General features: G+C 37.3%; 1 protein-coding gene across 1 annotated transcript in view; it reads right to left on the bottom strand.

Annotated features, from left to right (window-relative positions):
* vps41 (VPS41 subunit of HOPS complex) overlaps positions 1–16,436 on the bottom strand; it is a 177,063-nt gene that overhangs the window by 37,967 nt on the left and 122,660 nt on the right. Inside the window, exons 11-17 of the mRNA XM_072571173.1 lie at positions 15,544–15,641; positions 12,290–12,419; positions 8,834–8,949; positions 8,659–8,715; positions 6,338–6,399; positions 6,171–6,252; positions 2,569–2,661 (exon numbers count right to left, since the gene is read on the bottom strand). Coding sequence (XP_072427274.1) covers positions 2,569–2,661; positions 6,171–6,252; positions 6,338–6,399; positions 8,659–8,715; positions 8,834–8,949; positions 12,290–12,419; positions 15,544–15,641 — 638 coding nt within the window. The remainder of the gene's footprint in view (positions 1–2,568; positions 2,662–6,170; positions 6,253–6,337; positions 6,400–8,658; positions 8,716–8,833; positions 8,950–12,289; positions 12,420–15,543; positions 15,642–16,436) is intronic.

The following is a 16,436-nucleotide window of genomic DNA, read 5'->3' as shown; positions in this document are numbered from 1 at the left end:
ATCACCCTCGCTTTGTTTCCACCTTAAATCTATGAGCTCGCATGCTTGCTCTTTTTACGAGCAGAAATAATTTCTCCCTACCGACTCTAACCAACCTACTCATAATTAAGAAAACCTTGCTCAAATCTCCTTGACCATCTCCTCTCCAAGGAGAACAGTTCAAACTTTTTCAATCTATCCTCAGGTCTGAAGTTTCTCATTGCTGGAACCATTCTGGTAGATCGCTTCTCTCTCTAAAGCATTCATACTAAATTAAGGTAAAGAAGAAAATATCTGCTTATGGCAACTATCAGGCAGAAAATACAATTGAGAGCAAGACTGAATAGAGATGGTTCAGAGGATGGAGAAAAAGCAAAGAGCTAGGTTTAAAAGAGAGTGGCAGCTAACATAACAGGGAATCCATTTTTAAACATGTAAATTTTTAAAATGTTGAAGAAAGAGTAAAGCCACTTAGGGGCCAAAATGGGGATTTACACATGGAAGCAGAGGGCATAGATAAGGTATTAAACAAATACTTTGTTTCTTCCAAGGAAGAAGATGCAGCCCATGTCATGAAATGAGGAGGTAATTCAGACACTAAGAATTTAAAATTGATAGGGAGGAGATATTAGACAGGCTAGCAGTTCGTAAAGTTGGAAGGCATCAAGACAAGATGAGATGTATTCAAAGATATGGAGCAGAATGAGAATGGAAATGTGGAGGCGCTGGCCATAATTTTTCAGCCTTCTTTAGACTGGAGGGAGATATCAGAGCCTTGGAGAATTACACATGTTACACCATTGTTCAAAAATGGGTGTAAAAGACAAGTCCAGAAATTATAGGCCAGCCAGTTTAATTTCAGTGTTTCGGTAATGTCTAAACTCATCAACTTGGGATAAAATTAACATGGAATAATGAGGATTAATTAGAGAAAGCCAGCATGGAATGCACTTTAGGAAAGAAGTGAAGGAATTGGAGGGGGATTCAGAAAAGATCCTAGACAATGATTTCAGGTGTGAGGCAATTAAATCATCAACCTATGTTGTGGTTCTGTTTGCCGAGCTGTGAATTTGAGTTGCAGACCTTTTGTCCCCTCTCTAGATGACATCCTCAGTGTTTGGGAGCCTCCTGTGAAGCTTCACAGGAGGGTCCCAAGCACTGAGGATGTCACCTAGACAGGGGACGAAAGGTCTGCAACACAAATTCCCAGCTCGGCAAACAGAACCACAACAACGAGCACGCGAGCTACAAATCTTCTCACAAACTTTGATCATAAACCTATATTGGGAAAGGCAGAAAAGGGAATTTAAGAGAGGCATTCAAAATCATATGGAATCTGTACAGATGAGACAGGGAAAAGCTGTTCCTGTTCCTGAAGGGATTTGGAATGAGAGGACAAATGGATCGAGAAACAAAATGAAATTGGAAAAGCTTTTATCCACAGAGCGAACACACTACCTGACATTGTGATGGAGGCAGGTTCAATTGAAACAATTAGAAATTATCTGAAAAGGATGATGCTGCAGTTTTTCAGGAGCAGAAAGGCCCCAAGTGAACTATTCAATCAGACAGCTGATGCAGATACAATTGGCCAAATGGCCTCTCCTGCATTGTAACTATTCTGTGATACTGCTACCCACATTTGTGTCATCAGCAAACTTAACTATCATACATTCACTCTTTTCATCCAAATCATTGATATGAATTGTAAATGGTTGAGGCCTATTCTTGGATTCATGCAGTACTCCGTGGATACAGCTTTATCAAATGGAAATGTTTTGTCCGTACCCTCTGTTTCCTGTTTGCTCACCAGCCAAAATGGCATATGTCACTCATGGCTTAGTGGAAACATTCCATCCACAATCAAAGGTTTTTGGAGGTTTGTCAGGTTCTGTTCCAGTAGTTTGGTAAATTATCTAGTTTGGTAAATTTACTATGATAGCACCACATAGTCAGAGGTACCATTGTCCAAATAAGACAAGAAATTAAAATACCTGTCCTCTGAGGCAGCAGGAAAATTCCACAGTATTATTTGAAGAGCAGAGGAGCTCTCCCCTGGGTCATGGTCAGTAAAGATACCACAACTATACAATCACCACAGCAAGAGTATGCAAATTTGCTGCTATGTCTCTTTTGTTGCAGCAGCAATTATACTTAAAAAGTCTTTAATTAACTGCAAACATATTGAAATTGTAAAAGATGTTTCAGTTCTTCGTAGCATTCTTACATTGTCAATTATATACAAATAATTGACCTCTGTAGAAATACAAATATATGTACAAATGCACCTGTTAACCACTATATCTAGAATATTTGAATTTGATGTGGATGTTCCATGTCAATTTTACACACACCAAAAATTGAATTTTCACTTGTGAGTCAGGTAGTCAGATATCTGTTTTGGGGATATTGAATGCTGCAAGAAGCTGCTATATGGACTATCACATCCTAAGCAACTCTATTTTGCCAACTCAATTGAGAGTGAATTAGCTCTAGGATGTAAAATAACCTTTCACGACCTGGCAATTAAATGATCAACTGCTCCAGCTGTTGAATCAGCAATATCATAGCAATTAAAAGCCACAGTACCTCATAATCACTCTCCAGGAACTCATACAAGATCATTTCATATATAGCAGGTCTCAGGCGTAGGTCACCTCTGGGTAAGTACTGACTAATTGCCTACAAGGAACAAAATAACTCAGTATGAATACATAGATCACAGTGCACGAATTCTGACAATAGCTGACAAAAAATGCCAAACTATTCATTCCTTTCTTTTATTTTGAACCAAAGCTCTTTAAATCTGAGAAAATGAAATGCATGTGGCTGCTGCAAAGTGTCTCACCAATGCAAGAGAAATTGCTAGACCAGTGCTTTAGAAAATGTGCCACAGCCAAATTTTACAAAAGTCTGAGCGATGAAGACCAATCAGAGCAAGAAATTTTTTTTATGAAATTGACTGGGATGAGAGCCCACTTCATCTGAGGAAATCAAGTTCCCTTGTCTCCCACTAGACATGATTGCACCAAAGCTATAAGCTGAAAATCATTTTTTGTTTCGGGCATTCTTGACAGTCCTTGTTGTGTAGTGACTGTAAATTTTACAACTTCTACCTTAAGAGCTGGATGAAAGAACTGCTGTTAGTTGCTGGCTCTATTTTTGCAATACAGGATTTAACAGATCTCATTTAAAATCATTTTCATCTTTACATCTACCATTTCAGCACTGCTTAGGTTTGCAGTACAGATTGCAGTCAAAGAACTTAATATTTACAAAGAGCTATCTAAAACTATATAATGTTCTTGTTCAAAATCCTGCAGCAATTTGTCTTCATTTCATGGAGATGAAACCCTCAAAAGGTTCAAGGGATGTTGTTTAGTTTTTACATCACCAGTTTCAAACCCGTTTCACACAAAAAAATTGTCCAGAAACACTAAGTGAGCAGATTTTAGTCATTTATTCTTCATGGTTATGAACTTTTCAAAACTGTTGACTTTCCAAATCCCATTCTTTTATCTATGACATGGCACACAATGATGACTATAGCAAAGAGCCGAGAGAGAACTCAATGTGCAGAAGTGTTTCCCAATAAACAGCCTTGTTTTTGGACAATAATATAGTTTTAATTTAATTTTATTTTCAGGATCATATTTTCAATCATTGAAAATGACATGTTTATCTTTAATCTATCTACGCTGAGTTGAATTAATTCTAACTGTCCATTCTGGTTTGTGTTTATGCAGAAAGAGATGGTTACCATTGAACACAAGAGACTGGTTTGTTTGTTTAATCCAATTATTTATAAGTTTGAGAATTGTAAGACTTTGTTTGGCAACAGTTCATTTGTTTTCCCTTCAGCTTTCTTTCCCGCACTTCATGCATTTTTTTATCTGGGAATTGTACATAGCCTAGGATTTTTTTCATTCTTTCATAGGGGGCGGAATCAATGGCAAGGCCAGCATTTGCTGTTTATCCCTAATTGGCTTCAAAAAAGTGGTGGTGGGCTACCTTCTTGAATTGCAGCAGTCCATCTCCAGGATACAGTACTTTGAAGTTGATTCAGTCACAGGGAATGGACAGCAATACAGTTCCAAGTCAAGATGACTTATGGCTTAAAAGTATGTTGCAAGTGATGATGGCATTCCGACATATTTCTGCACTTGTCCTTCAAAGCAGAAGAAGTTATGAGCTTGGAGAAAATGAGGACTGGAGATGTTGGATATCAGAATTGAGAGTGCGGTGCTGGAAGAGCACAGCAGGTCAGGTGGCATCCCAGGAGCAGGAGAATCAACGTGTCAGGCATCAGCCCTTCATCAGGAAATCTGATGAAGGGCTTTTGCCCAAAACAACAATTTTCTTGCTCCTCGGATGCTGCCTGACCTGCTGCACTTTTCCAGAAGTTAAGAGCTTGCAAAGGAGAATTGATGAGTTGCTGTAGATGGTACCAACTGCAACCATTGTGTCTCAGCGGTGAAGAAAGTGAATGTTCAAGGTTGCCAGTTAAGGGAGCTGCTTTGTCTTGGATGGTGTCAAGCTTCTTAAGTGTTAGTGGAGCTATAAGTGGAAGTTGACAGTACATTATATTCCATTACTATGGGAGTAAGAAAGTGAGTTACTCATAACAATGTTCCCAACCTTGGAGCTACTCCTGTAGCCATGGCATTTGTGGTTGTTCCAGTCATGAATTTCTGGAACTCCTTCCCTAAACGCAGAAATGTACCCACAATAGATGGACTGCAGTACTTCAAGATGGCATCCTTCTCAATGACATTAAAGGATTTGATGCAAATACTGTTGTTACTTCTGGTGCATTGCCTGGATTTAACCTTGGCACTTCCACATTTCTCATTTACGTGCTCCTTGAAAAAAACAACATCCATGTCCACATTTACACTGACAACACCTAGCCTTACTGCATCATCTATTCTCTCAAATCCTCCACTGCCTTTAGTTTGCCTGAGATTCAGTCCTGAACAGATATCTTCTTCAGGTAAACAGTGAGAAAACCAAAATCATAGTTTTCAGTCCCAGCTATGAGCTTTGTTCCATATCCATTAACTTTATCTCATCTAATGTTGAATGCTGACATTTCTGAACCACAGTATCATATTTGTCCCTGAGATGTGTTTCCGACTACATGACTGCATTCTGTCTTACTGCATCTCCTCCTAACTATACTTAGCTTATATAAAGGAGTTCAATTACATCCAAGTTCATATTTGCAGAACCAAAGGTTGATATTGATCAACCTTACGTTTTTGAAGATGCTGCCAAACTTGCTACATATTGTCAGCATTTGCCATCTTTCAGTTAAATAATACACATAGAATGTGTCCTTTCAGACATTAAAAAAAAGAAAAATACATCATTGTGGTTGAAAAATAACAAAGATGTATTTAATTTTTAATACTTGCACATATTTCTTTATTGGTCAAATATCTGGTTTCATCTGCAGACTCTCTCAGAGAGTGAGGCAATGTCTTATAACCAGTGTTGCTTTCAGTAGGACCCAAATTGATACAAAAATCTTTGAAATGTTTCATTTAATTATTTTTTTCTTTGCCTGTCCACAAGGAAGGAGGCTTCTGTGCACAGATTTCTTACAATCCAAGTTGATTTTATATTGAAACTGGGCACAGGGAGAGTGAGCTGTTAGTGTCAGTGTGTAAATGTGCAATAGCGAGTTTATGTCTTGATGTCCACAAGTGGTAACATGTCCATGTGTGATGGTGCAATAAAACTACATGCTGATATCATCACCTGCCTGTGTTGCAGCAGCCAAGACACCATGGAGAGCACTAACAGTGCAGAAACAATTTATAAAAGTAAGTTTTATGGTCAAACAGCCCCCCAAAAATGTACCATTTTACATCCAACTGAGCTGCCTACTGTTGATGATCCAAACTACAGGAACCAACTGGAGAATATCAATATATAAGCAGTTTAAGGCTGAATACTCAGTGGGACAATGGATTAAACCTGTATTCTGATGCTCATTTTACTTCACAGCTACAACAAGTTGCAATTTTAAAATTTGGCTTGAAGTCAAAAAAAGCAAATTATACAAAAAATAAAAATTTTAAGGAAAGTGGATTTTTCATAAACTTCATGCTTGATTACAGAATTTTGTTACTATGAATCATTACTATCCTAATAGAAATCACTACACCAACATGTGCTATACTTACTTTTAGTTGACCTATCTTTTTAAATCGGTACACTTCATTTTCCCAGAGATCCATGTTTTTGCCAAGAATCTTCTGGCATTTTCTAGGAGGCGAATGCAAACATTTAAAAATGATTTCACCTAAAGTTCTCTTTGAAGTTACCTTTAAAATACACTAATGTGCATTACCTTGCAGCACCATGATAGTCTCCTTTGTCCACTAGATAGTTTACATAGGCTCTGCCAATATCCTACAAGACAAAGCCATAAAAAGCAAATATTTAATTCTTTACTGACACATTTCCATGCAACATCTTCACCACTACCTGCGGTTGACAAGCTGCTTGAATATTTTTGTAATTTAAAAATGCACTACCTGCCTTCTCACAATTCTCTTCATGATTACATCTTATGAACCTAGGAGCTAGTACAGTATTGGTAATGTCACTCATCTAGTCATCTAGAACAAGGCTAATACTCTGGGGACATGGGTTTGATCCTTGGCAGATGGTGAAGTTTGAATACAATTTTTAAAAATGTGAAATTAAAGGTAATCTAATGGAGACTGTGCAACCATTGTTGTGTGTCATAAAGTAAATATTTGGTTCACTAATTAGGACACTCATGTGCCCTTTAGGAAAATAGATCTTCCATTCTTACTGGTCAGACCTACGCGTGACTCAAACTCACAGTAACGTGGTTGATTTTTACCTGCCCTCTGAAATGGCCTTGCAAAGCACTCATGGCAATAAATCCCACGAATAAATATTAAGAAAAATAATCTTCAGCTGTGGCCTATTGGATTATAGTGGTCACAATGTGAGATTTGTTTAGGGAGGGGTGGTGGTGGGGGACTGGGAGTGTGTCAATTCACCTGTGTTCTTTGCTCCTCTCCCATTTCCATAGGAATAGAAACAGGATGTTCAATCTCACAAGCCCATTCGACTGTTCAGTTAGAATGCAGCTACTTGGCCCTCGGCCCTATTTCTCAGCCTTTGTTCCATATCCATTGACATCCTTTCTTAATCAACAGCTGTCAACCTCTGCTATGAAACATTCAAAAGGACATTGCTTCCATGGCCTTCTTGAGAAGGAGAATTCCAGTGTGAAAAAGTGCTTCTTGCTTTCGTTCATGAATGACCTGAAACATGTCCATTCATAATGTGCAATTCACTTAATAATAAACCTTAACTTTGTCCCTCAAATGCTGTGACAAATTCCAGTTGTAGCCAGAGTAGCACATAATGATTTCTCTTCTCACTTCTATACTATTATATCTGTTGTTTCCCAGCTTCCAGACTTTTATCACCAGTATTCCTCAATGATCTATCCTCGGTTCCCTCCTATTTCTCATCTATATACTGTCATTTGGTAATATTTAAAATGCAGTAGCTGCTAGAAACATTGAGCTCCATCTTATCGCTACCTCTTTCAATCCTACACTGTCTATAAGTATTGTTCAACATAATAATGGATCAGAAAAATTTCCACCCAACTAAATATTAAGAAATCTAAGTCATTGCCATTACAAACTCTGCTTGACAGTTAATCATCGACTCCATCCTCTAATCCTAGAAATTAGGATCAGGGTCTGAATTGGACTGTTTGCAACTTTATATTTGACCCCCAAGATGAACTTGCAACTGTATTCCTGCATCATTAATGACATCAGGTGAAAGTGAGTACTGCACATATTGGAGATTAGAGTCAAGAGCGTGGTGCTGGAAAAGCACAGCAGGTCAGATAGCATCCGAGGAGCAGGAAAATTGATGTTTCGGGCAAAAGCCCTTTATCAGGAATTCCTGATAAAGGGCTTTTGCCCAAAACATTGATTTTCCTGCTCCTCGGATTTTGCCTGACCTGCTGTGCTTTTCCAGCACCAGTCTTGACTTCATTAATGAGATCGCCTATTTCCTCTTCCATAACATCTGACAACTCCTTGCTGCGTTAGCTCATTCTGAAGCCCTCATTTTGCCTTTGTTACTTTGAAATGATCTAATGTTGGCCTTCTACTTTGTATCCTTCTTAAATCTGAGGTCACAGAAAACTTTACTGTCCAAATCCTAAATTCCATCGTGCCCTATTTACTTATTACTCCTGTCCTCACTGACCTAGAAATTCTCATTCTGCTTTCATACCAGCCTGGCATGGCCTTGCTCGTATGTATCTCTGAAACTTTCCAGCCCTACAAGCTTCTGAGATTTACATGCTCCTGTAATTCTGACCTCCTGAGCATCCAAACTTTAAACTGCCCCATCATTGGTGCCCATCACATTAACTGCTGAAGTCCTAAATTCTGAAACTCCCCCTAAAAGCCTCCCAACCTCATGCTCGTCCTTACATACGCTCCTTAAAAACTACCTCTTTGACCAAAGTTTTGTTGATGTGCCCCAATATCTTTTTAATTTGGCTTGGTGACAAATTTTGCTTTGAAAGTATCTTGGGATGTTCCACTATTTTAAAGGTGTGAATGCAAGTCATTGTTATTTACTGCCATATGTTTAAGTTACCAATATATTATGTCTTTTTATATTCTTCTGGCTGATTTCAGCTGCCATCATAGCTTCCTAAAACATGGGATGAGAAAAGAAAAATTTATCAGCCTTCTGCAAAACCAGCAATAGAAAATATCTTTATCATAATGTGCACACAGAAGGAAAGAGGATAAAGGAAAAGAAAGCTTACTTCATATTTCTTTTTTCCAAGGAGCCATTCAATGTGGTCATCTTGATCCCGCTCCTTCGCCACTACAATATCTCGTGGACTAATGATATAAAACAGCGATTCACCATCGGAGTGCTCTGCATTACAGAAAAGGTGTTTTTCTTTGAAGTTAGTCAGACACATTTATGAAAAAGGTTTCATAAGTCAAATATTATTTTTGAAGTGACAAATAATCACTGACATTTCGTTGTAAAACCAAACAAAGATCAACAATTGAATAAACATATTGATGAAAATGGAATAGCGTGGATTAGATGGGCTTCAGATTGGTTTCACAGGTCGTTGCAACATCGGGGGTGGGGGGGGGGCGGTGTGCTGTACTGTGCTGTAATGTTCTACGTTCTATAATCCTGCATCTAACACAACAATACAGGGGAAAATATGACATGCTCAAAACCTGTGTCCTCACTATCTTCGCAAAATGTATCTGCATGACAAATATACATCAAATCAATTATCACTAAGTGAAGGATGGTGATTGTTTGAAATAGAACTGAAAACCTACAAACAATAAGCAACAAGTAAGTCAGAAGATTACCCCGATAAAGAAACAGGCAATAATTGCATTAAGCAACATGCAACGAAGAAGCATAATTGAAATCTCTCCAAATACTTATAAAATATTTTTCAATCACCGGCATCTAATATTAGTAAAGACAGCACTTGTATCAGAACTGACATTTATTAATTCACAGAAAACTCTTTATAAATTGATTTCTAATATAGTCCATATGGATCCTGTTGTATCATAATCTTGTGTGTTCAATGGTGGTACTTTTTTCTGACTCATCAGATTGTAGTTTCTAACTCCATTACAAAGACTTGAGTCCACAATCTGTGCTGATCCTGCAGTCAGAAGTTGCCTTGAGTGAGATGTTAAACTGAAAGTCTGTCTATCCTCTTCTGTCCAAATCCTCTCTAGACATAGAAGATCACATTTTGAAGAACAGCAAATTTAGTACGGTCTAATATTTGTCTCTCAACTGAGATCACAAAAATAAATCATGTCAATTAACTGTTTGTTATTTGTGAAAGCTTTACGCGTGCAATTTTCCTGCATGAGAACAGTGACCAAATTCAAAATAATTTAAATTACTGTAAGGGCTTTTTAATTGTTTTAAAGGCTGTGAAAGGAGATTTACAAATATTAACTTGTTCTCTCTATACATGAGAAACTCGCAGAAAGACTGCAAGTCACTTGCCAAGTTTACATTAAAATGAATTGAAATCAGAAGTTTTTTTTGTTATTGTTGTGGACTGATAAAAATAACTGCAGTGTTGTGCCCACTCTACACCATATACACAAGGCACTTATTCTGCATGGCAGAGAAATGTCCTGTTTTTGAATGTTGCCATTACAAAATTTATAACAACGCAGACACCTGCTCAGTCAAGAATTCCATCTCCTGCATTTGTTGAAGGTCAGTCTCTGGAACATTTTGAGCACTTTCCAGACATCAGCAGCCACCTCTTTGAAAAGGCCACCATTGACGGGGTGATCCAACACCTGATCATTTTCACCAGTTCAACCTGCTACAAATTATGGTAGCAAGTGTATGACAATAATGACTTGCACAAGTCAACAGAACTTTCAATGTACAGAACAGTGTTGTCATCACATGCCTGTATTGCAGTGATATCCAGACTGCGCATCAGCGACAAGAAAGAACTATTGTCATTGAGTAATAGAACACAGAAACAGACCCTTTGGTCCAACCAGTCCATGCTGAGTATAATCCCAAACTAAACTAGTCCCACATGTCTGCTCCTCACCCATATCCCTCCAAACTTTTCCTTTCCAAAACTTATCCAAATGTCTTTTAAATGTTGTAATAGTACCCACATCCACCACTTCCTCAGGAAGTTCATTCCACATGTGAACCACCGTCTGTGTAAAAAAAATTGTCCTTCACGTCATTTTTAAAATCTCTCTCTTCTCACCTTATAAATGTGCCCCCATCCACTGCCAATAACTGTATCTATACCCCTTATTATCTTATAATCTCTATCAGGCCCTTCTTGAAGTCAGCTGTACAAGTATTCAGGAGGAACTCCTAGAAAGTCAATGATGGAGACTTTGTTTATGGCTAAAACGTATTTTCCCCACCAAGCCCAGTTTTCCACAACTCTCATATGGCTAGAATTCCAGGCAGTAACAAAGAAGCATGGCATAAATGACATTAATTATAAGAAGGAGTTTGTTATTAATTGTTCATAATGGTGACGACTTGTCCATCAAGCTGCACCATGCTTTGAGTTCAAATGCCTTAACGATGAGGAAGAGGAACAGAAGAGAGCAAACAGAAGGAAGCAAATCTGACACTTTGGATCCCGCCGACTTGTAGGGCATCCTGTCCCAAGTGCCAAAGATTTAATGTTGAAGGATCAGTCTGTCCAGTTACACAAAGACACTTGGCAGAAATCCTGACCCTGAGTAGACATATCCTTGAATTGAGGAACAGATGATGATGATGATGATGATGATGATAAGAACCCTGTCTTTTACTGGATCTGCATGATTAGATTTATCAGCTAACAATAAAATTATATTTACAAAGTCACATTTTGGGGAAAGAAAGAATTTGACATTACTCAAAATCTGAGGTGTAATCTGAACAGAAGTGTAAAAATTATTTATAGAAGTGTATACTTCTATACATAACGTGAAAGACATTGTATTTTATTCTTAAGAGTAACAATTAGATGGGATAAAATGTCAAATCAAACCTGGTCCATTGGGAATTTGAGTTCATGCTCCCTGATATATCTTTGGCTGGAAAATTGCTGGGAATGTGTACCCAACTCTGGAAAAACACTCTTTATCACAGGCAGAAGCAGAAATTTACATAGTTACTCCATAAAGGTTTGATTAAGGGAAGCAGAACAAAGCAATAGTACTAATATATACAATAACATTGAGCACCAATGCTTTTAGAAATTAAACTAATTCAAATTCTTAGACAATTTCCCCTTCCAGGACTGCACATTCATATCTTCCAGTGGAGTGCATTAGATCAAAGTTAGAAGTAAGAACTCTGGCTGATGTTAGGGTCACAATACCAAGTGTAGTCTCCCAAACAGGATCCATGCTTAGACTAATAAATCAAACCTTGCACCTCATGGTCATCTGATTCAATGTTTTACCAGGCACTGAGTGATAGGCAGGTATATATTCATTTGCACTTGACCTGGTTATGTGATTGTTCTCAAACTTGGATATGACAATAGAATGGCAACACGATGGAAGGCTGGTAATTATTTCAAAAAGCTTATTGATTTATATGCTGATAACCACTTACAAATTAATGTGCAATTCAACACATTATTTGAACAATAAGGCTGATTGAAAAAAAAACGTAGCTTTTAAAGGCTACCTAGCAAACATACCTTCCTAGTTAAACATTACCTATTTCTCACCTAAACTGTAGTCTCTGCATTCATTTTCTTGGAAACCTCTTACGGACAGAGCATCAGAGGATATTTCCTCATACGAATCAGGCAAGTGATGAATTATGTCAAGGCGAGGTCTTGCACAGTGTTCTTTATCCTGTTTCACAAAGAAAGATTATCTAACTTTGCATTCTTCTAAACAGAGGAAAAATACTGACCCAAAATTTCTTACTTTCTTCTCCCAACACCTCTCTCATCAGTATTATGCAGTGTTTGATTAATTGTGCTTTTATAATACAGAATGGAACCTTTTAGTCCATTTTTTAAACATTTTCTCATCATTTAACCAAGAGAAACAAAAATGCCCTTCACTGGAAAATGGATTCCAATGACAGCGGAAATTGGCATATTATCCATGGTATTCCTATATATGAGCTCATGCCACAATTCTGCTCTAACAGATGATCATCACTAGTTCTTTTTAACCATAATTAAACACCACCCCAACATTATCCGGCAAAGAAGCAAAACAAAGAACTGAGGATGCTAGAGATCTGAAATACACAAAAATAGAAATCGTTGGAGAACACTAAAGAAGGGTCACTGGACTTGAAACGTTAACTCTGTTTCTTTTTCCATAGATGCTGCCAGTCTTGCTGAGTTTCTCAGCAATTTGCAGCTTAAAATGCAATGTTTCATTATTAGCTTGTAACTATAAAGCAAAGAATGTTCGATTTGTCAGGTGTGCTTGTTTTAGTTAAAGTCTGGCAGCATCTGGGCACAAAGAAACAGAGCTTATATTTCAAGTCCAGTATGACTTTTCTTCAGCATGGTGTTTGTATGTATGCTTTATTATATTTCAAATCATTAAATCTGTAAGATGTGAATATATTGTAAAATGCATTTTTATTCCTTTAGTGTCACACAAAATCCTTTAAAACAAATTTCCCACCTCATGACAAAATAATTCTTGTGATTAAATTTTTTTCCCTGTAAATGCGTACAGGTATAGTTACCTCTATATATTGCATATAAATATGTTAATTCTCAACTTCACACATGGTTCAGAAACAAGAACTGAATTAAATAGTAGATCTATCACTGAAGATTTATTTCTTTTACGATGGTCAAGCCAAAGCTTATATTAATTACTGACCATCTGATTCCTTATCATCAAAGGATAATTGTATATGAGACAGTCCCCAAGGAATTCAAGTTTTGATCTTCCAAAAAGAAATTGATAGAAGTACAATACCCTGTGTAGCTATATCAGTTGACACTTTGCACTTTGATGTACAAGCTCAAACACTGACAGTTTCTGTTAATGAATAGCTTCCAGGGGACAAACCCCATAACTGCAAATAATCACAATGAATAATGAGCTTCTGCGGGACAAAGTAAAAGGCAAATTTCTTGGAGCATTTAATTAGGTAAGGAGAGAGTAGACACTTGAGCAGTGCTTGAAGGTGTGCATTAGGCAATCAAAGGCAATGGTTTAAAGGAGAATAATAAAGGTTAAATTATGAGAAGAGATTCAAAAAGTGTGTCTCATCCACACTTGAGGGTAGAGGTTTGATGCGTGAACTGATTTGTGTATTTAAATATTAAAAGGTTTTACTGGATACGTACAGAAAAAAATTTTCTCTGGTGGGGAAATCAAGAACAAAGTTATCTAACTTAAAAATAAGAATTGGACTATTTAGAAATGAAACCAGGTAATATTTTCAGTCAAAATTGAGAAATTTGAATGGAAAAACAGAACATACTGGAAGTACAAGCTTTCTCCATAAGTCTGAAGGTGTTTAGCAAATTGGAGCTTTCAAGCATTTTGTTTGAGAAGACAACAGGTGCCTAAATGAAGTTGAGGGTGCTGATAAGAGATGAATTAATTGAATTACAGTGTAGGTTTGAGGGGCTGAATGGCCTACTCCTGTCCTTACAGTTTTTCAAGACAGAGGATGTTTCAGCTTTGCAAAGAAACTTCAAGATAAACTATAAAGGATTACTCTCCAGTTCTACGTCAGAAGATTTAAGATTTTCTTTCTTAATTAGCTAAACATAATGCCATAATCGTTTGTATACTCGTGGCTAATTCATAAGAGAAAAAGCATTGACTGGTGATTACTATTGAATTGGAAATTGGGCTTCATACTGAGCCACTTTCAGCCTGCAGCAAGAAGTATCATCTCTCACCCTCAAAGAAATGTCCTGATAGTTTCTGGTTTGTCACACAAGGCGTTCGTACCCTTTACTGAGGAAAGGTTTTTGAAACTGGTGACTTCGAGGTTTTGACGGCAGTATAGCTTTGATATTTTCAAAACAGAACCAAAATAATTTTCCATCCAGATCTTTAGAAAGATTTGAAACATACAATTCGACATAACAGGATATCATCTATAACTTAAACTTTATACTCTTTAAGGGCCTTAATATATAAACCTAAGTCACCTGCTGGTACACTGGCTTTGCCCATTGGATCAGTTAAACAGCCACCTAATTTTCAAAATATGTGCCCACATTAGGTTTCAACTACTGTTATTCAATTAATCTTATACTTGCCAAGTCATATCCTCAACTATGTCCTCCTACTATGGTAATTATGAGCCAACTCAACTAACCATCTGATGAAGGAGCGGCGCTCTGAAAGCTCGTGTGCTTCCAATTAAACCTGTCGGACTATAACCTGGTGTTGTGTGATTTTTAACTTTGTACACCCCAGTCCAACACCAGCATCTCCAAATCATGACTACTTTGTATGAGATTCTTTTGAACCCAAGTCTTTGATATAAATTAAGAAAAACCGAAGTTCTAATTCTGGAGCACTCCGTTCAGCACATCATCTTCTCAACATTCAACATAGTCTCTAAAGCAAGTATACATGCCTTGCTCTTCAGCTTGTTTGTTAGCCATTTCCAAGTTTTACTCTGAATCCCAGAACTCATATGAAACATGGTAATGAGCAACACAAGTGACCTGACAGAAGGGAGAAATGCTGTGCTGGAAGTTTGCATTTCAAAAATAAAATGTTTCAGTACCAGCAATGCATTATTTAATAATGGAAACATAAAGTATTTGTAATCAAAGCATTCATTCTGTTTTTCTCTCTCCAGATGCTGTTAGACCCGTTAAGTGCTCCCAACATTTGGTTTATATTTCAGATGTCCAGCATCCACAGTACTTTAGTTTTAAGTCTTTCATTTTAATACTTCTTTAAAAAAATGCACAATAGTAGGAGAGTCTTAACAAAAATATTCCTCCAATAGAATCAAATATTCCTTTACCGTTTGTTCCAACGTCTCATTCACGTACATTAAGAGAACTAGACGCTCGCCAAGTGGTGCAAGTCCGCTAATGTGAAACTCTGACTCAAAGGCAGACACTGCAATGAAAAACATTACTTTACAGCTATTTTCTTAAATCTGCAGAAATGGAAAGTACCATTTGTTTACTTAAAATGTTTAATTTCATAATGAATATTGATATGTTGTGTATACAGGAATGAGAGCCAAGTTCAAAATAATAGTGATGGACTCTCCAGTGAGGTTCTGTCTGTTAAAACAATTTTCTGTTGTGGTCCTAATCTCATACTTAGTAAGATCTCATCTCTTAAAAGTGCTGTAACATATATAGTATTATAAAGTTAAGCAAAACCCATTAAATCTGTAGTTCTGAAGAAGGGTCATTAGACCTGAAACATTAACACTGCTTTCACTCCACTGATGCTGCCAGGCCTGCTGAGTTCAATTCAAACTTATGACAAAATATAGCCTGCAGACAGCACTGTAGTTACTCTGTGTGAAAATCTTCAAACGTATAATTCTAAAAGAGCATTTGTACCATCTCCTTTCATTCGTACTATTGTTGTAAAGCTAAATATATATGTTGTTTGATTTGTGAAGCTCCTTGAAGGACTATAGAGTCATAGAGATGTACAGCACAGAAACAGACCCTTCGGTCCAACCTGTCCATGCCGACCAGATATCCCAATCCGATCCATATCCCTCCAAAATTGAGTTATTTTAAGTAACGTAAGTTACATTAGCAAATGCTAATGTAAGTTAATAAAAGAATCACAATGAAAGGCTTTGCTGGCTACAGTCACAGGGAAAGCAGTTTTACTATCTCAAAAGAGTTATGAATCTGTAGTTTCACTCCTTATAAAGTATACCTTCGA

Source organism: Chiloscyllium punctatum, chromosome 5 (assembly GCF_047496795.1).
Source record: "Chiloscyllium punctatum isolate Juve2018m chromosome 5, sChiPun1.3, whole genome shotgun sequence".
Classification (NCBI taxonomy): domain Eukaryota; kingdom Metazoa; phylum Chordata; class Chondrichthyes; order Orectolobiformes; family Hemiscylliidae; genus Chiloscyllium; species Chiloscyllium punctatum.
This window is presented reverse-complemented; position numbering and strand designations above follow the sequence as displayed.